Below are 21,877 nucleotides of genomic sequence, written 5' to 3'. Positions count from 1 at the left end.
ACAGACATCGGCACATGAGACAGAACAGAGTCCAGAAATAAGCCCCCCCCCACACACACACACGTATGATCAGCTGACTTTATACAGAGGTGCTGGCGTAAAGAGGAAAGGTTAGTTTTCTCAGCAAACGATTTTGAACAATTGTACATCTACATGCAAAAACATGATCCTCAGCCCTTACCTTGACTTGTACACAAGAATTAACTAAAAATAAAAGGATCACAGGTGTAAAAGTAAAAGCTAAATGAAAAAATTTCTAGAAGAAAACAGGAAAAAAGTCTGTGACTTTGATTTATGCAATGACTTCTTAGCTAGGACATACAATATGAATTGTAAAAGAAAAAAGTGGACCAACTGAACTCAACAAAATGAAAACTTCTGCTCTTTAAAAATAGTTAAGAAAATTAAGAGACAAGCCCTAACCCTAACCCTAACTTACAAACTGTACGTGTTCCCAGAATAAAGAATTAACAACTTAAGATACTGACTAAAGATATGCAAAAGATTTGAACACTTTCCAAAAGAACATGTATACATGGCAAACAAGTACAAAAAGATGCTCAACATCATTGGTAATTAGGGAAATGCAGATTAAAATAGTGCATCAGAATGACTAATGCGACAACAGCAAGAGTTGGCGAGGAGTCAGAGCAACTAGAGCTCACACCTGCCAGTGCGGGCGTGAGATGGTCCGACTAACCACTTCAGAAAGAGCGTGGAGCTCCCTTAGCAGGTCAAACTGATGCTTTCACGTGACCAGCAATTTTACTCCTAGGTATTTACCCAAATGAATGAAGATATATGTCCACATGAAGGCTTGTACACACATGTTTATAGTAGCTGTGTCCATAATACACCAAAACACAGGAACAACATGGGCATCTATTAACAGTAACACATAAATAATTTTTGAAATCGTCATACACTAGAATATTCAGTGATAAAAAGAAATGGACTACTAATCACACAACATGGATCAATCTCAAAACATGCTGAGCAAAGGAAGCCAGAAACAAACCAATATATGTAAACAATTCCATTTACATGAAGCTCTAGAAAAGACCAATCTCATCGTTAGGGACAAGCGTATCGGTGGTTGTCTGGCGTGAGTGTGATTATGGGAAACTGAAAAGGAAGGGGCACAAAGGGAATTAATTTAGGTGGTGGAAATGGAAACGTTCTATATCTCACTGTGATAGTGCTGATGTGGGTATATACATTTGTCAAACCTTAGAGAACGGTATGCTTAAAATGCATACATCTTATTTTATGTAAATTATACCCTAATAAAGTTGATATAAATAAAAATACTGAGTGAGCTGAAGCATTGACATTGTTTTCCCTCCCAAAATATTCTTCCCTTTTGGACTTCTCCGGGCAACTCCACAAATCAGCTGAGTGGGTACAATAGTTGTGTGACACTGGACAAATAAGTTATTCTTCTGAGCTGAGCAAGTTTCCTTATCGGTGGAATGAGTGGATTATACTATTAAGTGACTTCATTCACTCATTCATTCATTCATTCATTCAATAATCAGTTATGAAAGCCCACTGTGGGGCAAGCGCTACACCAGGTGCTACCACACAAAGCTGAGAAACCATTTTTGCCCTTAAGGAGTCACAGTCTAGTAGAAGAGGAGGATACCCAATATAATTATGGTACAACTTGTGCCTACTTAGGGTTTGAGGAGCGTTCCTAAGAGAAGCAGTCTTCCCTGGTGATGCAACACCTGAGCTGGGTTTTGAGGTTACAAGTACGAGTCAGGTTGAGAGGGAAGAGAAGGCATTCTAAGCTGAGGGTACTGTATGGGTGCAGGACCAAAGGAGAGAGACATACTATGTGTTCATGGTATTTCAGGTAGCTGAGTAGGTCTGGAACATAGAATTCATGCTTGTAAGGTCAGGGTGTATCTTGATTTTGAAAGTTAAAAAGGATTTCTTTTGTTTAAAGTATACAAACAGGGGTCCTACCAGATAGTGATACCCATGATGCAGTGGACCACCTAAACGGTGAAACAACTCTGCCTTCAGTGAAGGTCCTTCCTGTTGCAAAGAGAATCTTTGGGCTCACATGATGAACAGTCCGGGGGTGCCTTGGGGATCAACAAGGCCAACAGAACAGCTTTCCATTCTCTCTATCCCTAGGCTTCCGAGGCTCCAGACCCCACACCCTCTCCTTTTCATATCCAGCTTCCCTGGAGATGAAACGAAGCCTCGCAATCCAGCTACACCGGCCATCTTTGGTCTCGGACTGCGTACTGACCCTGAAGTACAACCCCTCTGGCCAGGAGGCCGGCATACGGAGACTGGCCTGGCCAGGACCCAGACATCCTGGCGCTGGGAGTCAGCCTCACCTGAAGTTCGTGGGTGCGGAGTAGATTACCAAATAAGAAACTGAGCCTTTGTGGAAGAAGGGGACTAGATACTGAGGAGAAATTATGTGTTAAGAAAAACAGATCCCAACCACTTTCAGAGTAAGTCAGGAGCTACAAATGCATACATATGGACAAACTTCTTTTTTCATCTCCCGTATCAGGACTTGTCAATGAAGATGGACTGAGGTGAAATAATGTGAGACCCAGAACATGCATACAGAAGGCTACCACTCAATATTCTCAGCACCACATCAGTGGACGAACAGCTGCGTAAGAACAAAGACAAGGGCATACTTCTGATTTACAGCTCTAGGGTATCGTCACGAAAGAGGTCTTTTTTACTGGGGCCTTGGGAAAGGAGGTCCTTCTGGCAGAGACAAAGAGAATGGGCAGAGCTGGTGGCGGACCAGCATGTGACTGGGGAGGCTGAAGTTCAGGACACAGGCGTGGTGTGGCAGCACAGCAATGGGAAAACCGAGTTGTGGAGAACTCCCCCGCCCCTTTGCCACAGAGCCCACACTCTATCTGTCACACAGTGGGGTGCCGCGTAACGTTTTAAGCTTGTAAGTGACCCAACTGAATCTGTATAGAGAGAGCTGTAGGAGTTGATTAGAGATTTCCTGAGGTAAGAAGGAAGAAGATATGTATACAGGGGGTAAAGCTAAGTTTCAAGGTGGAAGGTTGAGAGGGAGTTCAAGGCTAATGGTCCCTCTCTTCCCTATGAAATATGGAGAGTGCCTGCTGAGTGTTAAGGGGGCGCCATGCAGTGAGAAGAGCTGGAAATGTCAATCAGCCTGCATGCTGCATTACCAAAGCATCACGATCAAAAAAACTGTTCAATGAACTCTTCTAAAAGGTCATGCACATGACATTGGTGGATGAATTGAAATCCATAAGATTTCAATTTGTCTTTTAGTCTATGTCACCATCAGTGCCAACGCCATAGGCAGAATAATGACATGAGCATCCATGGTCACCCAGGTCCATGTGGAGCACTGGCGGAGCAGAGGAGAGGTGCCGGAGGATGGCAGGGCCTGGTGAGGAGAATGCAGGAGAAAGGAAGCCGACAGAGGCAGTGTGAGGAGGTGCCATTAGAGTTAAAGATGGAGTGGGCAAGGCAGCTGACTGCCCTCGATGCAGCGTCTCCACAGGCAGCTCAGGGCAGCACACGGCCGAGTGCGGTTTGTGAGCGGGGTAGCAAATAGTGTGGCAGCCTCCAGGCTTGGCTTTGGGACTCAGATCCTGAACTACTGGCTGGAGCCACTTGTTCCAAATGTGAGCATCTGCTGTGCCAAGCTACATTCTTTTTTTAATAGATACAGTCTCAAATTACCAAATCAAGTCATGCGGACGCCAATGAGGACAGATAGTCTTCATGCGTTCTCTTCTGCCACTGGACCTCACAACGCCACCCTTAAAGCCAATTCCCAGTGCTTTGTATTTGCTTGGTGCTTTCGCAGTTAAAAAAAATCCCTTTCAAATATGTTTTCCCATTTGGTCTTACTGAGTCCTGTGAGGTAAACAGAGCAGATAAATAATTTCCTGCCGCCTGTCCGCCCTCCCCCCGCTGCGAGGGCAAGAGCGAGAATGCTCTCCGGACTCACAGCTGGAAGCAGATCCGCCTGGCCCAGCGCGCCTGTCCGCTGGGTCACTGGGCTGCTGCTGTTAACAGGCGTATGAATGTTCTCCTCAAGAAAGAGGCCACAGATGGGCGTGTCTGCACAAATTTGGCCCTGATCACTTAAAACTCTCTCTTCCGGACACATTTGTCTCCTCATTTTCTCAGAGCGAGGGAAGGAGGGAGATTACAGTCACAGACGCGCACATAACCATCCTCGTGAGGAGCGTGCATCTGCACACACACGACAGCACAGCATACGATCTAAGTGCATGGCCTGCAAACACAATGAAGTGGAGTTTATTAGGAATCAATTGCTGAATAAATTATTTAGTCCTTAATAAGTCAACAAGTGCTTGATGAATAAAAATGTATATTTTCAAATTAATACCTAGTTATAGCAAACTCTACCACACTTGCAGTATTATGCTAACCCTCACATCATTCTTTATACATACTCTATAAATAAATGACTCATGAATACATTTGGATAAAACCATACAATTCTAAGCATTCAGTAAGAGTATCAACCTATTGATTTAGAGTTTTGTTAAAATGATCAGCATTTGGAATTTGAGCCCAAAATCAAGACAATGGTTTTTGGACTTTTTTCTTTTCCTCTACTATTACTCCATATTACATAAATGGTAGGCCCTTAGGAACTAATATACAATAATATTCACTTACAATAAAGACCAAATAAGAGCAATGCCTTGCATAATGTCTTCAGTTCTGGAACGAACATCTAGCATCTACTTCTAGTCTCTCTGAGATGCTCTTCCCTAGAAGTAAATCTCATTAAGCCAACTGTCTGCAAAAGCGAAAACGGTTTGGGTTTTTCACGCCCTTCTTTGCCTCCTTAGGTGTCCTCTTTGTACAACTTGCAAAGTAACAGATTCTGGCAACTGGCCTCGGCAACGTCAAGTCTTGTAACCAAGAGATGGAAGGTTGAGAAGTTCGAACAGATCACTCCATCATTTTGACTTCTTTTTCAGAAAATAACGAGTGTAATATTGTCAGAGGGACCCAACTGTATCTGACGCTCCCCAGTACAAAACATTGAGGGAGAAAATAAATAGACAGAAAATCTCTGATGAGAGAAACATTGTTAAAGACACCAGAGCACATCTGAATCTCTACTTAAAAGCATTATCTTTTTCAAGTCTTCCCCACATCCTACCCCACGCCTGGTTCCGAGGAAGAGCAATTTATAAGACAAAACAATACAGTATCTAGAGATAAATTTACAAACTGACATAAGAGAGTTGTCCCAGAGGCTACATTACCTCTTCAAGTTTATTACAGTATCTTTAGTTCTTATTGCATATATTGTTACATGCTTTTTCCAAGTCAGGATTATATACAAAGTATGCTCACTTTAGCAGAAGTTTAGTCTATTGCTTCTCTCTTGAAAAATCAGCAGCATGCAGTGCAATATTTGGTGCGCTGAGTTATTTTCTCAAAAAGTGAAAAACTACCTAGGTTTAAGGAGGGAACATGATCTTATATTGGCATATATGCGAAGTTTAATTTTGGTTTTATGCAGACTTTGCATAGTTCATGATTAGTTTCTATTGAAAAACTAGATGTGTTCTCAGTGACCTTGAAGAAGATCAGGTAACAGTGGCAAACAAAAAAATTTGAAGAAGAGGCATAACTTTTAAAGTAGAAAGGTCAGCAAGAACTGCCTGAAACAAAAACAAAGAATTATTAATGTCAGTATTCTGATCAGCAAAGTGAAGCCTACACAATAAGGTACAGCAGAAACACCATTACAATGTAATCCTGGCATCAGCACACACTCGAAGCTCTTCAGGTTTGTCCTAACCCTCCGTAATAAAGCTACAACTTTCCTTCTCCTTTCTGAGTATCTTAATGTTAGAACACGTTCAGAATGCTAACAAGGACTGCAGCCTTGAGCCTTCTTCAAATATACAAGGTAGCATGGGTTTATAAGAGGTCTAACATTTCAACTTGCTTCTATAAATAAACGCACGCTATGAGTCCTAGCTCTGTTGTAGTAGTATGAGGAGGAGCTGACTTCAGGAAATCATTCTGAGATGGAACTGATGTTTATTCAGTTGCAAGATGCATAAACATCCTCTTCCCTTTAAACAAAGAATGTAGGCAGCTATTTTAAGGATAAAATTTAGGTTTATTTGAGAGATAACTAAGTAATACAGTAAGCCACTACTTAATTTACGCACATTTCAGGTCTGACTTTTACTATTAAAAAGAAAGCAGCTTTAAATAATTAACTCACAATTAAAAATAACCGGAAAAGCTCATGTGTCTTTACTGCATCATCCAAATGCATGCCCTCCCACTTTCTCGGCCGGTTTTTCCTTGTTGTATGAGCGTAACACATGGATTGGAACACTTAATACGAAAGCACAACCTAAGACCCAGTGGTTTCTGTTAAAACTACTAGGTTTATTGTTTCCCATAATGGTTGTAATGGTTTTCTATAATAGCCTTGTTTATGACTCCCTCACAAGAAGACTACTTTCAAGTCATTAAAGAGCTTTGAATACTTAATATTACTTAGCTCTGAACTCGCAGGTTTCACCCAAGTTAAAAATCAGGCTGCAAGTGAAGTGTGCCTTGTGCGTCTGGGCTGAAGTGCCCAGGCTGGCAGAGTCTCGGGAGCTATTTCCATCCACAGGAGTGAAACTTATCCTTACTTCAGCTGCAGCCAGTGATGTCACCTCCATCAGGTTGACCGCGCGGAAGGCAAACACCGCAGCTGCCAGGACTGGAAAAGAACGCACACTGGTTTGACTGCTGGCCTGCACGCATCGGGCCGACAAAGTCACGGCTGCGCCCACACGCCCTGCGCGAGCTGTGGACTAGTGCTTCGCCCGGCCACACGCCTGCATGGGGAGTGCTGGTCTGGCCACGAGTGGAGAGTCTGTCCTTTGGAGAACAGCACCTGGTGGCTAGGTGAACCCGATCTCAGAGTGGCGGGGGAGGGGGGTGGAGAAAGGGCAATGCAATGGCCTGAAAAAAGCCATTTGAGAAACTGTTCCTTTCATGCTTGCAAGTTAAACTGTAACAAACAGTTTTTAAATGGCATGAAGCTCTAATGACCATCTTAAAAATTACAGTTTATTTTGATGCAGGTGTTTCTTATTCATGCAATAGAGAAAGTTACATGGAGACTGAATGTATAAACACAGCACATCATGTTTCCCATGTATTGAGGTGGCATCCTGATAAAAATGTGGCAATAACACCTTTTCTTAAAAATATCCTTGTAATGTGTCATATTTCTCTTTTTATCCCTGGCATTGAGCCTTCCTGAGGTGTCACAAATGGATGCGTCTGCGGGGAGGGCTGCTGTCAGTCTGACCTGGTGCTTGTTTTCATGTTGGCTATAGGGACTAGTTGAAACTTTGGAAACAAACAGTAGAGGTGAACATTCTAGTTGGAGTGGAAGACAACACTTGGATTTTTGTTTCCATTAAACATGTGCATTTGAACAATAAGCAATGCTAACACATGAGGGAACGAGCCAGCACGAACAATGGAAGGACCCATGTAAGAGGCTGGCAGCCCTGACAAGGAGCCAGTCCTCCCTGGGGTGACTAGACTTCTGCCCCACCCTTTCATTTCCTCACCAGTGGTGGCGATGCACGGACTGCCCAAGGAGTACTGAGTTTTAGGAAGTGAAATCTACTCCATTATCTAGAAGACTGGTTCCCAACATGCTGCAGAGCTAATGCAAATACATGAGCATATGCATACACACATACTTTTACTAGGGGAATACTGATCATAGCAGTTAACCCTTATACCAACTCTATGAGTTAAATACTGCTATCAGCACCATTTTACTAACATGGACACTCACTGAGGCACAGTGAGTTTGGGTGGCGTGTGTGAAGTCACACAGGTTGAAAACAGTGGACCTAACACACCTGGCTCTGGACCGAGCACCCAACTACTACGCGATGACACTGCTTGGATGGAAGGTGAGCGGCCACGGCTTATTCCTGACACGGAAATCTGTGTGCCTTCCCAAGAACGGTCTCCTCAGCTGCCCCTCAGAGTGGTCTGCTGGGGATGGCATGCAGGTGATGCCCCCGTGGCCGGGCTCTCACGGGGAGTTTGCTGTGCCTGAGGAGGAGAAGGCAGGACCCAGGCCTCCCGGTTTCCCCTGCACAGGCAGAGTGCAGCCAGCGACCGGGAAGTGCAGGCGTTTTTCTAGGGGACGACAGATTTTGGAGAGCTTGGCAAAAAAAAACATTATAATTAGAAAAATTCTGGGGGAAAAATAGTAGTGATAAAACAAAAGTTTTAAAGTTAATCAGCTGGGGTTATTTAATATGTAACAAGGCATTCAAGAGATCTGGGATGAAGAATTTACCCTTTGACTGAAAAAGAGGAAACTTAAGTAGTTTGAAGTCACTGGGCTTCTCTGGTTGCAAGAACATCGACGAAAACCATTTACGTGGACCAGCCACTTCTTTACAGCTCCCTAATACGCGGAACTGTACTTGACAATGGAGACACTCCAGGGGCTGAGGAGCGTGAGCACTACTTCCTGTTCTGTGTGTAACTGAACAGAGTTGGTGAAAGCTTGGCAGGACGGTCACATTTTCTGCTGTGGCAGGAAAGAGTTTTACGTGGCGGGAAATTACTTTTCCAAGTGCAGATAAGAGGAGGAAAAGAGAACAGCTCACTAATTGACCTCGGCATCCAAAGGCTCATGTGCTCACGACCTCTGATTATCTTGGTGTCACATCACAGGAGTTCCTTTCCGACTGCTGCGTGCTGGCTGTGCCCTGCCCTGCCAACAGAACAGGCTGCTGTGCCAAGGAGAAAAGGTCTATACTTGAGCATATTCTCAGCTGAAAACATGTTTCACATGAAATATAGAAATGCTAATATTTACTTTGGTCTTTTAAACTATTGTTATTACTTTTATTTTAAGCAACTTCTATCATGAACATTAAGGCATCTTTGCTTTAAACCAGGGGTATCAAACTCATTTTCACCAGGGGCCACATCAGCCTCGCAGTTGCCTTCAAAGGGCCGAAATAATTTTAGGACTGTGTAAATGTAACGACTCCTTAACCGTTAAGGAGTTAAAACTACATTTGGTCCACTGGGGGCAACCACAAGGCTGATGTGGCCCTTCAGTGAAAATGAGTTTGACACCCCTGCTTTAAACTGTTCTTCAAAAGGCTCTAATTAATTCAAAATGAAGCCAGTAATATTTACTAAAATATTTCTAAGGACTATACATAATAACTCAATTAAGAAAAGTGAGCCCAAAATATGTAGGCCAAAAAATAACAGCATATTTTAAATAATCAAATCCCTGTGGCTCTTTATTTGAATGTATCTGAGTTGCATTTCTAGATGTTCTAAAATTCTTCCCTGTTGATTTTTAAACATCATACAAGGAGAGCGGATGGATGCAGCACTGTGGACTGAATCTCTACCCAGTCATCAGTAACGTTTTCACTAAGGTACTGAGTTCACAGCACTGTGCCTGCTTAGAGCAAATGTAGTATTCAGTATTTATTTATTTCTGTTTCAATTCAGTTTGCTGAGGGGTGAAGAGTCACAGAATGAAAGAATTTAAATTGGAAGAGGTCTTCAAGGTCTTCTGATTCAACATTTCTTTCATGGTAGAAAACCCCTTAATCCTTCAGGTAACAATCAGAAGGTTCCATTCTACTTTGGAAAAGTCCTAGTTATTGGAAAGTACCTTCCTATAGTGAAACCCTTTCTTTAACATACTCCAGTACCTTTTTGGAATGAGACAAAAAGCTACATACAATACTTTCAAAACTTAGAACACACCCTGAGGAGAGGTATTCGGTGGAATGTCTAAAATCCTGAGACATTCCTGAGACATCGCTGAGAAATGGTAGCGGCAAACAAATCTGTTCAGCCGGGAAGACGGAGGACTCTGGGGAAAGGAGGGATCTGTGTGAGCAGAAAATAACGTGAGGCTGATGCTGGTCTCGGACGATGCTGGTCTCAGACGTGTGTGTTTCAGCAAGTCCTGCCACCCAGAAGGGGAAGGGAACCGGTGACCTGCGGAGCCAGGAGTTACTCCACACCGGGGTGTTCGAGCCTCGGGTGAGCACTGCCGGCCAGACACACGCCCAAGGGGTTAAACCCGATGACTTCTAAGGTTCCTCCTATCTCTAGCTTGTGCACATCACTGCCATTCGGCCCAGAGAGACAGGGCAGGTCACTCTTTCCTAACTCACATTTGGATGGGCACTACAAACAACTGAGATGGGAGACTTCAGTGTGTGACACTGCTGATTACACCGGGGGGGGGGGGGGACGGGGACTTATCTGCTCGGCGTTTTATTGTAATTCCAAATTTCCTTTTCAAAATCCCACCCAATTACTCCAGACCCCTTGGTGTTCGACAATGTGTTAACGTGGTACCTAGAGAATCTTCTACAAGAAAAACGTCTTCTTCGTTTCAGCATTACTTCCACAATACCCCAGAAAAGTGTCTTTATAATAATACCAATATATGGTAGGGAAACAAAGGCTCGCACAGGTTAAAAAATTTATCCAATACCACACAACTGGAGAAGGTCGGACCCAGCATTCTGCCAAGTTTCCTGCTTTCCATCCATTGTTGTGAAATCCATGTGATGTTTATTTTAATTTTTCAGATAATCCCAATGATAAAAATAACTGAGTCTACTTTGTACTACAGAAGCAAAATCATATAATCAAGAAGAAATCTGTGCCCTATGTGTTATCATGCAGCTGTTTTGCATGACATCTCTTGTAAGAACTGCTTAATTATTAAATAAGAGGTGAATCTGTGGCTTCCAGAAAAAAAACATGAACTGATTTTGGCTTAAGAGAATACCTGAAAGAGTAAGTGCAGCCACGAGGGCAGTGGGCAGCCCGGGGGCAGAAAGGCAAGGGCGCTGAGTTCAGGACAAAGTGCAGTGCTGAGCGCCGGGACGTCAGTTGTGCAGCGGGGCTCGGTGTCAGACCGGACTTCGGGTGGAAGCCCCGAAGGGCACAGAACAAACACGAAGGCAGTCAGAGGAGTCCCGGGTGGAACTACACACACCCACGCGCTGTGGCACAGACCTCCCGGGCGCTGAGGGGCAGTGAGCCCGGGCTGCACTAAAGGGGGGGGGGGGAGAAAGGGCCCTTTTGGGGGGTGGAAAAGAAAGACTCGGAAAAGACTGTAGGGCAGTAACACAGAAGTACAGTATCCACATCACAGCATCTCAGTACGTGTCTTCTAAGGCAGATAAGCCCACTAAACGGTCATGAATTAGCAATGATAGGTAACTGTAGACTTAAACTCCAATCACAGATGCTGAATGTTAGGAAGGTAAAGGGCTTTACTACAGAAACCACACGTGTTTTACAAAGAAGCACTTACTCTTACCAGCAAGAAGTTCCAGAGAGTTGTACCCTAGGATTCTATCCCACAAAAGCAGGAGCTGATCTGTAGCTAAGTATCCGGAGAACGCTCGAACCATCCATTTAAATGATATGCGAAGTCTGTAAGCAAAGGGAAAAGAAAATATATTTTACTAGTGTTTTTTTTTTCTTTCAAAAGGCAATCATCTCACAAAAGGTTGGGACCGATTCTACTGTTGAGTGTTAGAAATGACCTGGGCACTCACAACTCCAGCACTCGCTTAAAAGCTGCAGAAGGACAATGATGAGAAGCCATGAGTGCTCGAATTAGTGGTCCCCAAGTACCGAAGGGATGATTAGGCCCACTTGGCCCTCCTTCGAGCTACAGTTCAGCCTTGAGCAGACTCGCTTCTGCCTTCTGTCTTCAGGGTGTGCACTGGTTAGCTACCAATGAGGTGATCTCATCGCCAGTTTCAGGCGAGCCACCATCATTTGAACTTTTTCTGAAATACTCGAAAGAGTGCAAGATTGCTGCATATTTTTCCTCGTGAATAAACTATACTCCTACATTCCAGTTAAATGGCCACATAGGATAAATGCAAGTTCTTGAAGACCAAGAAAAATACTTCTCAAGTTATAAGGGAACTTAGAAATAATTTCTAATTTCAAACACTTTTAAAGAGGAGGTTATCAGAACTCTGAAAGATCAACTAGAAAATGCAATTAAATTCCATTGGCCCCCTGCCCCTAAACCCACCATTGCAAAGAGGCACAAGATCCCACCATTTAGAAGTAGGTTATGTTACAATAACAATTTATCTCTGGAACCAGGAAATCAATTCCTTGGCTTCGATGCTTTAAGAGATAAACCAGTTCCTCACATTTCTGTACTATCCTTTAGTGTGCGAACGTCATTTTTCTGCCCGAGACGTGCTAGCCAAACTCTTTGCTGGGAATGGTATAATATTATGTAGGTAAATACCTGTGCTATTTTCTTAAAGCAAGAGATAGGGACCCAGAGATTGCGTTTGTTGGTGTCATATTAAATTCCTTAAGAGTGAAGAAGACCCTGAAGTTCTAGAAATTCCTCAATATGAGAGAGGTAACTATTGTTCTAAAAAAATAATATTGAAAAATGAAGTGTTTTGGTTGATTTTAAATTATTTTTAGGATGCCAAAAAAACTTTTGGTCACTAGATATTTAAAATTTTTTAATTCATTTGGTTTTTAAGTCTAAGTTATTAACGTCAAGTAGTTGCACTTCACTGGACCATTCAGAGCACCTGATTAGAACCACAGTACCACACCCTGCGCTCTCCCCATGCACAGCATGGAGGCAGTTTCTCAGAAATACAGTTTTGTGAGACGTAATTTAGGGATGGTAGAATTTACCCTTATCGATGCACAGTTCTATGAGTTTTGTTACCAACCAGTGGAAACTTTGGAGCTGAAAAATATAACAACAAAAATGACTCCTCACTGGATGGCTCCAACAGCAACATGAAAACGACTAATGAAAGAGCCAGTGAATCTGAGTCTCCATCAGTAGAAAGAATCCAATCTGAACCAGAGTGAAAAGTACTGAAAGTACAGGGAACAGAGCTTCAGGAACCTGTGGCATAAGGCTAAAAGTTAACATTTGTATCATTAGAATCCCAGAAGAAAAGGAGAATAAATGTGGTGGGGCGGGGGAAAGAAAGCATTTAAAGAAGTAATGGTTGACAACTTCCTAAATTTGGCAAAAGACATAAATAAACCTACAGATTCAAGAAGCTCAGCAAACCCCAAACAAGATAAAGCCAAAGAAATCCATGCCCAGATACAGCCTACTCGAACTTCTGAGAACTAAAGACAATGACCGTGATAGAAGCCAGAGAAAGCGAGAATTGATATTATTTATCCCTAAATGTTTGGTAGAATTTGAATAGTTAAGTCATCCAGGACTGGAATTTACTTGGAGGTAGAATGTGATTAATTGAAGATATATATTATAAGCCGTAGGGCACTATTAGAGACTGAATGTCCGCATCCCCCCACGCAACAATTTATATGCTCACGCACTACCCCCAATGTCAGGTTACTGGAAAAGAGGGGACCTCTGGGAGGGAATTCAGAGTAGATAAAGGCATGAGAGTAAGGTCCTCGTGAGCAGGACTAGCATCCTCACAAGAGCCAGGAGAGACCTTGTCCTCCTCTCTGCTCTCCACGGCATGAGGATGCAAAGAGAAGCTGGCAGGCTGCACCCTACAATGGGGTCCTCCCTGGAATGGCTGTGCTACCATCCTAACCTTGGGCTTCCAGTCTCCAAATCGTCAGAAGGAGATTTCTGTTGTTTATAAGCCATGCAGTTTATGGTAATTTGTTACAGCAGACTGAACTAAGAAAGGCACCTATGAAAAGAACGCTTTTTATCCTCAAAAAACTAAAAATGGAACTGCCTTTCGATCCAGTGATCCTACAGCTGGAATTATATCCTAAGAATCCTAAAACACCAATTCAGAAGAATCTATGCACCCCGATGTTCACAGCAGCATTATTTACAATAGCCAAGTGCTGGAAACAGCCTAAGTGCCCATCAGTAACTGAATGGATCAAAAAACTATGGTACATTTACACAAGGGAATGCTACACAGCAGAAAGAAAGAAGGAGCTCCTACCCTTTGTAACAGTATGGATAAATCTGGAAAGCATTATGCTACGTGAAATAAGCTAGGAGGCGAGGGACAAATACCATATGACCTCACCTATAAGTGGACACTAATCAACAAAACAAACAAATGAGCAAAATATAACCAGAGACATGGAAATAAACAACAAGCTGACAGCTCTTTTCAGAGGGAAGAGGGGAGGGGGATAGTGAAGGAAAGAAGGGGAAGGGGCAAGCAAAGGAACACGAATAGAGGACTCGTGCTCACGGACAATGGGGGGATGGACTGTGGGGATGGGGGACAGGGTAGGGTGAGCAATGGGGGAAAAGGCGGGACAACTATAACTGAACAACAACAAAAAATAAATTAGTATACAATTAAATAATTTAAAATATGTATAAATAGTAATTCAGTAGTTAAGATAAATGGAATAAAAATAATTTAAAAAGATTTTTCTGCTTAAATAATTTAGGCAGAAAAAAACAGAGAACATATAAAACAAATAAAATATGCCTAGCAAGATAGTAGATAATATCAACATTACTTAAATCTAATGATGCCAATTACATTAAGTGTAAATGGAATAAACACACCAATTAAAAAACAAACTGCCACATTCAAAGACCCAACCTTATTTTGACAAGAAAGTCACATGAAAAATAAAGATGACAAAAATGTATTAACAGGACAGAAAAGACTACATGACCCAAACTGTAATGAAAAGATAGTGGGACTAGCTCCATCAGACACAGTAGATTTGTTACTAGGAATATAGACAGTGCATACTGATATGGTATCAATTCTCTTAAAAACAGACCTTTGACACAGGAAATAAAAATTCATATACCAATAAAGAAACAGATAATCGCACAGTTATAATTGGTGACTCCATCATTTCTTAATCAACAAACAGAAAAAGTAGACAGAAAACTAACAAGTGTGTAGATGGCTTAAACATTATCAACAAACTTGATTTCACTGCCATTTATAGGACATTCTGCCCAACACTAACACGATATAAATTCTTTGCAAGTGAACATAGAACAGTTGCCAAGATAGATCATCTTCTGGGTCATATAACAAATCTCACCTAATCTGGAAGAACTGCAATCTCATAAAGCATGGTGTCTAATATAAATCAATGACAGAAAGGTAACAGATTTTTATAAATATTTGGAAATTAAACAACATGCTCTATATAGCCCATGGTCAAAGAGAAAGTCACAGGAGAAGTTAAGGACTATTCTGAATTAAATGACAATGAGAACACAATGGTCAACACGTATCAGGCAGAGGGAAAGCAGCGCTTCGAGGGCAGTGAGTACCGCCGTGAGAAAAGAACGGTCCCACACCACGGGTCCACCTGTCACCTAGAGCAAGCAGGGCAGAGGAAATAATACGTCCAAGGGCTTATGCTATGAAATTTAAGCCAGAAAAAAACAGAGGAAATCATCGAAACCGAAAACTGGCTGTTTTAAAAAAGAATAAAATCTTTTAAAAACTGATTTCTATCTTGACAATTGAGTTTTATACTTTCTCCTACATTAGAATTTTAATGTTTATCATGTCATTAAAATAAATTTGTTACTTTTCATGATTAAAGTGTATAAATTGGCTAGAGAAAACACCAGACTCTTAGTTTCTAGCAATAAACGGTCTTCATCCTAGTAAACTCTGGTTCTAGTCAATATAAAATATTTTTGCCACATTCTTGTTTTATAATTCTAATGAACAGATTCCTGATTTTCAATGGCTATAAGGGAAAGAGTACCAGCTTAGTATTATCAATGTATGATATGAGGTATTGTTTTATAAAAGCCAGTTCTAAGATCTAAGATGTCTGAAATTCATGGTGCTTTATAGAAAAAATTATAGATAAAAATATTATATATACACACACACAAAGAAAGAGAAATAGAGACAGAGAGATCTATATGTTAGAGGCATATATAAATCTATATATTGTACATCTATCTATCCATCTATTCAAATGAACAACTCCATGTGGTAAAACTTCTCTTGATTTAAAAAATGAGGAAATTAATTATCTTGATTTAAAGAAAGAAATTGAGGCTTAGATAAATTAAATAACTTGCCAGAATTATACAACTTCGTAGAGATAGAATTTAAATCTGGGTCTGACTGTAAAATCCACCCACTCATCCACCCATCTGCTGTGGATTCAAGTACAGAGAAGACGAACACTACTAAACTGTTCTATTTCTCATTAACTCCTTTTGGCCTCAAAGAGTTAATGCTCCTTTCAAATGCCCTCCTGAGTAGAAGAAACTGGCTGCACAGAGTAGCAAAACATTGATAAATCATTTGGAAACTTCAGTTGCCTTAGACATTGTTTTTTAAAAAACAGAGAAGAGGTCCAATAAAATTGAAGTCCAGAGGCGGCGCCCTGCATACTCACTGATAACTCATACTGAGAAATATGAATAAGTATTCAAACTTCTGGAAGAAAAAATCACAGTGTACAACCACTGATAGGTAATTGATACAGTTTCCTTCCCCAAGATAGCAAACTTTAACTTATATTGTTTTCATAACTTGTTCTCTAATCAATTTAGCCTAAGCTGACTTAATTTTAGTATTATCACATTTCTCACACAATATTTGTTTCCACAAACTTTTGCTTCCGTTTTGGCCAAAACCTTTCATGATAAATAGAAATTAATTCATTTTGGTGACTTTTATGCCAGGCACAAAAATCCTGCAAATAATCCTCCCAAGAATTTTTGGCACAATGCATGGTTACAATTTACTACCTGGTAATTGCTTTGTTGGAAAAATTGTTAGTTTAGTATCTCGGAAAAACTACTGCCTCTTTGAAGTGATCTACAGTGACCAAAGAGCCTCCTAATGTCAAATGATCGGTCCTTCAGTTAGGAGAGAGAGATACTCACGGCTGAGCCCCGATTTCTCGGAGATGGTAGAAGAGCTGGGGGAGGTGAGTCTGAAGGAGAGTTTCAAACAGCAAACACAGCGACACGATGCCCTGCGTACAGTGACACATCACAGGAGAAGTGCATATTTTAGTATGTACACGTTAACTCTGTTGATAAATTATTCAAGTGAAAATGAGAAAATGATTATCAACATAAATATTTTTCAACATATTTTTCTAGCATTTTTAAGAGTCAAAAACAGGAAATGCACTAATGACCTCCAACATTTTGTTTAGGACATAGTTCATCCTTCTTTATGGAAACCTACTGTTAACAGATACGCAACGGAGCCTCCTTTTTAACACAATGGGCTCTCTGCATAACTTAGTATGTAATTTTCAGAGAGTCCAAAGAAAACATCATTTTATAGAAAAGCTGCTAGTTTGCAAGCTATGCATTATCACTTAGGCCCAGCAAAATTAGTTTTTTCTGGATGCATTCCAGTTTCCAGGTATTTCTCTGGTGCTATAGCCACACCCTTTACTTTCTCTCCCCATATCTCCCTTCCCTGCCAACTACCTCACCCTCCAGGGAAAGAATTTCCTGCTCCCCCCACCCCACACTTTCTTTGAAATCCATCCACAGGGAAAGACTAACTGCTGACTGCTTGAAATTTGTACCAGAAAGTGATCAAATAAGAATTTTGATTATTTTGTATAATGGTTAATTAATTAATTTTTTTTACTGAAATCTACTTTCTTAAAAGGGCATTATTTGTAGAGTACAGGAAATAACCAAATTAAGCAGATGGTTTTTCAAGTGCATTTATTACTTGACAACTCTGAATAAAGTCTTTCTTGCAGCTAGGCATTCCTCAGGGTTGACTTTGGTAAGGAAGTTTTAATCCTCTTTCTGAATTTCTAAAGAAGAAGGGCTGTAATGCTTCCAAACAGTTCACGGTGGCCACACGCCAGAGCCAGAAACGGAGAGGCCGCCTGTAAGGCCTCAGTCCACTGAATAGAGAGCGGGCGGAGGCAGGGCTGGCCCAACCACTTAGCCGAAAAAGGGCACCTCAGGGTCAGTGTGGAGACAGAGAAGGGATACCCGGCATTGCTCGGCGTCCGGCTTCAGTGCTCTGCGCGGGGAAAACACCACGGGCGTGTACACAGCAGTCAGCTGAAAACAACTTTTTTACTCTGAAGCATAAAATGGTATAGAATATGAGTGTAAGAAATCTGATGCTAAGAAGGGGGTATTAGGAAAAAGAATTATTAATATATTCCTGATTATTCTAGATTAGACATTAGTGTAAGATGAGCACTAAGTCAAGCTGTCTCAGAGAGAAGGAACCCAAAACAGCGGGCGGTGCTCCACGTGTTCGTCGGTGACACCCTGGTTTCTGCCGCTGGTCAGCTTTCACTAGCTACGCGCCAGAGCAAAACGGAGATGGAGGAAGGTGGGCTAGGGGTCCGTAGTCAGCGGGAGTGGGGGCGGGGGAGGGCGAAGGGCAGCTGTCTCGTTTAGTCTCCTCTTTGGGGCAATTTGGTAGCCCGGACACATTCTGATTCAATGTTTCAGTCAGCTGAGTTACTCACAAGTAGACCAAAGCAGGCCCAAAGATGGAACAAGTAGAACTGAAATAAAGTGAACACTGCTTATCCTCAGGCTCATAGTGGGGAAGAGATTTTGGAAAGGACCAGCCAAAACAAAACAGATAAAAATGTTCAACTCCCAATATGTCTCTCCTTGACTTTCATATTGAGGCCAAAGGAGCTACCTATTGAATAAACACAAAGAAAATATCGAGTATGATAACTGATAACTAGCCAACAGGAAACTGAAAAGTAACTGACAAATACAAATTTGGTTTTCCTTAACAACAAAGAAGAGCAGATGATGGTGACGATGATGATCATAACAAGAACAATAAAAACAGCAGCCGTTCACTGGACACCCGCCGCGAGCCAAGTCCTGCCCAGGCGCTCTGCAGCCGTCTCCAGAGCACCACAGAACCGTCTTCCAACCTCGCTGCGTAGGTGCGGAGATCGGCGTTCAAAGAAGGTAGGCGTTTTTGCCGAAGGGAATGATACAGAAATTTCTGTGTTTTTCTTTCAACACATAGAAGATCATTTCAATGCAATTGATGAAGGACTTTTCCCTCTTAATTATTACCAAAATTTTCAAATATCAATTGCTTATTCTCTTTCATTTATTCTATAGAAACACATTGGTGACACCACAAATTAAAATTAGTTGCTTTATCATTTCATTGAGAGACTTTTTATTTCTCTTGAGTAAGAGAAATAAAAACAGATTTAGAGTCTGATCCGATCCAGTTTTCCGTGAACTTACGGAGGGGTGAGAGGAGATGGAGTGGAGTCTGAAGAAAAAGCGCACATACATCTCACGGAATATCTGGTACAGTTTGGAAGGCTCGTGGTACAGGAAACACAGCGGTGCAACTGAAAGAATACAAAATCCATCTATAATACTGCAGGATGACTAAAAGTGTAACGTATAAACTCTGCATCATCTACTTCTTCAGTGAACATTTTCTCCTTGGGCGTATAAACTTTAGACTATTTAAATGACCAGAAATGTGAATAGGCAGGAGCTGATGTATTCTGTACTCTTAAGAATTGGAGGTTTACACTTTCTGACATCATTAACTGTCCTCCAATCATTCCAGTTCACCTTTAAAAAACTACTTACTTGAAAAATTCTTGCAGGTGCAATTATTACGATAGGATAAAAAGGCTAGCATTTTTATTATTAGAGGTAAAAATGTATGTCTTAACCTTTTTAGGTTTCCTATTTTAAATTCCTCACATGTTTACATAAGAGAAGAGAGCAGAGTGCTCTGTGGTCCACGATTTCTCCAGACGACTGGGTGCACGGCGAGGTCACACCGAAGTGCTCAGTCACCGTAATCAACACCGGCAAGGACAACACAAGCAAAGTTCCTGGGTCCTTTGCATCATTTCATTTACTTTTTATTTTTCATTTTTTTAAAGATTTTATTCATTTATTTTGAGAGAGAGGGGTAGAGAGGGAAGAAGAGAGGGAGAGAAAGGTCAGCGTGTGGTTGCCTCTCGAGTGCCCCACACCGGGGACCTGCCCTGCAACCCAGGCACGTGCCCTGACTGGGAATCAACTGGAGGCCCCTTGGCTCGCAGGTCAGCACTCAGCCACTGGGTCACACCAGCCAGGCTCACTGACTTTTTATTAAAGTAAAGCATCAATGTGTTTCTGTTGAGCCTAAAGGTGGAGAGACAGCAACAGTGGGGACAACAACCTTCAACAAATTCATGTATAATATACGAGCATTTACAAATGAAGTAATATTAAAGTGTAGAGCATTCCTTCTCTGATAGTCTTCCGTAAGCCTCTTGCAGTCCTCATTCAATGACTTGTAAGGCACCGCAGGGGAGGGAGAATTTTCCTCTGCCCTACAAAGGTTCGTTCGGGAGGTCTAATAACCAGACAAGCAGGAGGCATACATACAGGAGAAAATCAAATGAAGTTTTGTACATAAGGGAGTCCCCCACACATGAGAGAGTCAGAGACCCCACATGCACGAGAGGCTCAGGGACAGGAAGGGAAAACAGTGATACGGCCCCTGCGCTACGGAATGGGAGGGCGTCCCGAGGCCCCAGAGGGGAAGAGGGCGCAGGCCAGCAAGAGCACACCTTCAGTAAATACAGGGGTGGCAAATGTAGGTTTACAGTTGTGAGTGAACGAAACACAGAGTTCGCTCTTGTGTTATCATTTATTAATTCTTATGTCATGTATTAGTATTAACCGACTTCTGCCCGCCCCTGTAGATGTTTGCCCTGACACACAGATAGGTCACATCATTTCTGGTAGTAACTCTTTTATGAACCATGCCCCAATTTAAATTCTTCAGGGGAGAGGTAGAAGTCACTCTTGAGCCTTGCAGGGTCTTAATCGCCTTTAGCTCAAAACAACCCCCATGTTCTGAACCCCTTGAGCACTCAGGGCTCCCCTGCCTGCACGTGTGTGTCTCACAGGCACTCGGGATGACCAGGCTTTGCACAGCACTCTTCTGGAGAAATCATGGACTCAAACTCAGTGTGGTTTCTCACTTTGCATTCTTTCTGCCCTATTAGTTTCTCAAAAGACTTATAAGAATTAGTTCAGGAATTTAAGCCACTTCATCTTGTATCTATTAGAACTAAATATTAACACATGTCCCCGGTTTCCACTGGACTAGAAAACGGTAAGGCACTGAACCACTCCCCCAGGATGCCTCAGTTCTCATTTGTCAGGCGAGCACCATTTGAGCAATTACGGTGATACTTTCTTCCTCTGGACACATAAACAAATACTAAACTCAGTGTTCAAAAACGTTCACAACAACTTCAGTGTGTGGGTGATGTGCTGACAGTGTGATCTTCATGTTTCATTTTCTAAGTGTAATAAAACAGTGAATTATTTTCAAGCCCAACTTACCATACATTGAGAATCCATGAAAGGGGATGACACCTAAAAAAATAAAAGAGAATTTCCTTTTGATTAGCATGCCCACTGAACTAGTAGGTGAACTTCAGGATTAAAATGAAAACAGAAAGCCTCCCTATCTTTGTTTCAGCGTTGTTCGGGAAAGTCACACAGACTTGGCGATGGCGGCGACACAAAGCTAGGCCTTCCGATGCCTTTAGAAAAGCACACTAGAGATCAGCACTATCTAGCCAGTTAGTTTTCTACTGATGATGTTGAAACCAAACTTTGAATATATATTACAAAAACAGAAAAAACAGAACAAGGCAGTTCATAGAACTAAGTTAAAGAACTAACTATAATGTTCTCAGAAAGGCAACAGATTATGTCCTTCCTGAAACAAATTCATCTTGTCCATTTTAATTCAACTTGTTTAAACGGGAAATGAGCGTGTCAAAGTACCTCCCGTAGAGATGTATTTCTCTGTAAACTTACCGAAAATTATATCGCAGA

At 41.8% G+C, this 21,877-nt stretch overlaps 1 protein-coding gene across 5 annotated transcripts in view; it reads right to left on the bottom strand.

The window, feature by feature from the left end:
- Nucleotides 1–5,258: 5,258 nt before the first annotated feature.
- The window catches only part of TBC1D19 (TBC1 domain family member 19), a 110,301-nt gene continuing 93,682 nt past the window's right edge, over nt 5,259–21,877 (bottom strand). For all 5 annotated transcript variants that reach the window (XM_045834574.1, XM_045834575.1, XM_045834576.1 and 2 more), the window contains 6 exons: nt 21,377–21,409; nt 19,256–19,365; nt 16,922–17,013; nt 11,387–11,502; nt 6,678–6,748; nt 5,259–5,681 (listed from right to left, as the gene is read on the bottom strand). In XM_045834574.1, the coding sequence (XP_045690530.1) occupies nt 5,607–5,681; nt 6,678–6,748; nt 11,387–11,502; nt 16,922–17,013; nt 19,256–19,365; nt 21,377–21,409 (497 nt within the window). In that variant the 3' untranslated portion in view covers nt 5,259–5,606. The remainder of the gene's footprint in view (nt 5,682–6,677; nt 6,749–11,386; nt 11,503–16,921; nt 17,014–19,255; nt 19,366–21,376; nt 21,410–21,877) is intronic.

The sequence above is a fragment of the Phyllostomus hastatus genome, unplaced genomic scaffold (genome assembly GCF_019186645.2).
Source record: "Phyllostomus hastatus isolate PE091 unplaced genomic scaffold, TTU_PhHast_1.1 phas_contig_196, whole genome shotgun sequence".
NCBI classification, from domain to species: domain Eukaryota; kingdom Metazoa; phylum Chordata; class Mammalia; order Chiroptera; family Phyllostomidae; genus Phyllostomus; species Phyllostomus hastatus.
This window is presented reverse-complemented; position numbering and strand designations above follow the sequence as displayed.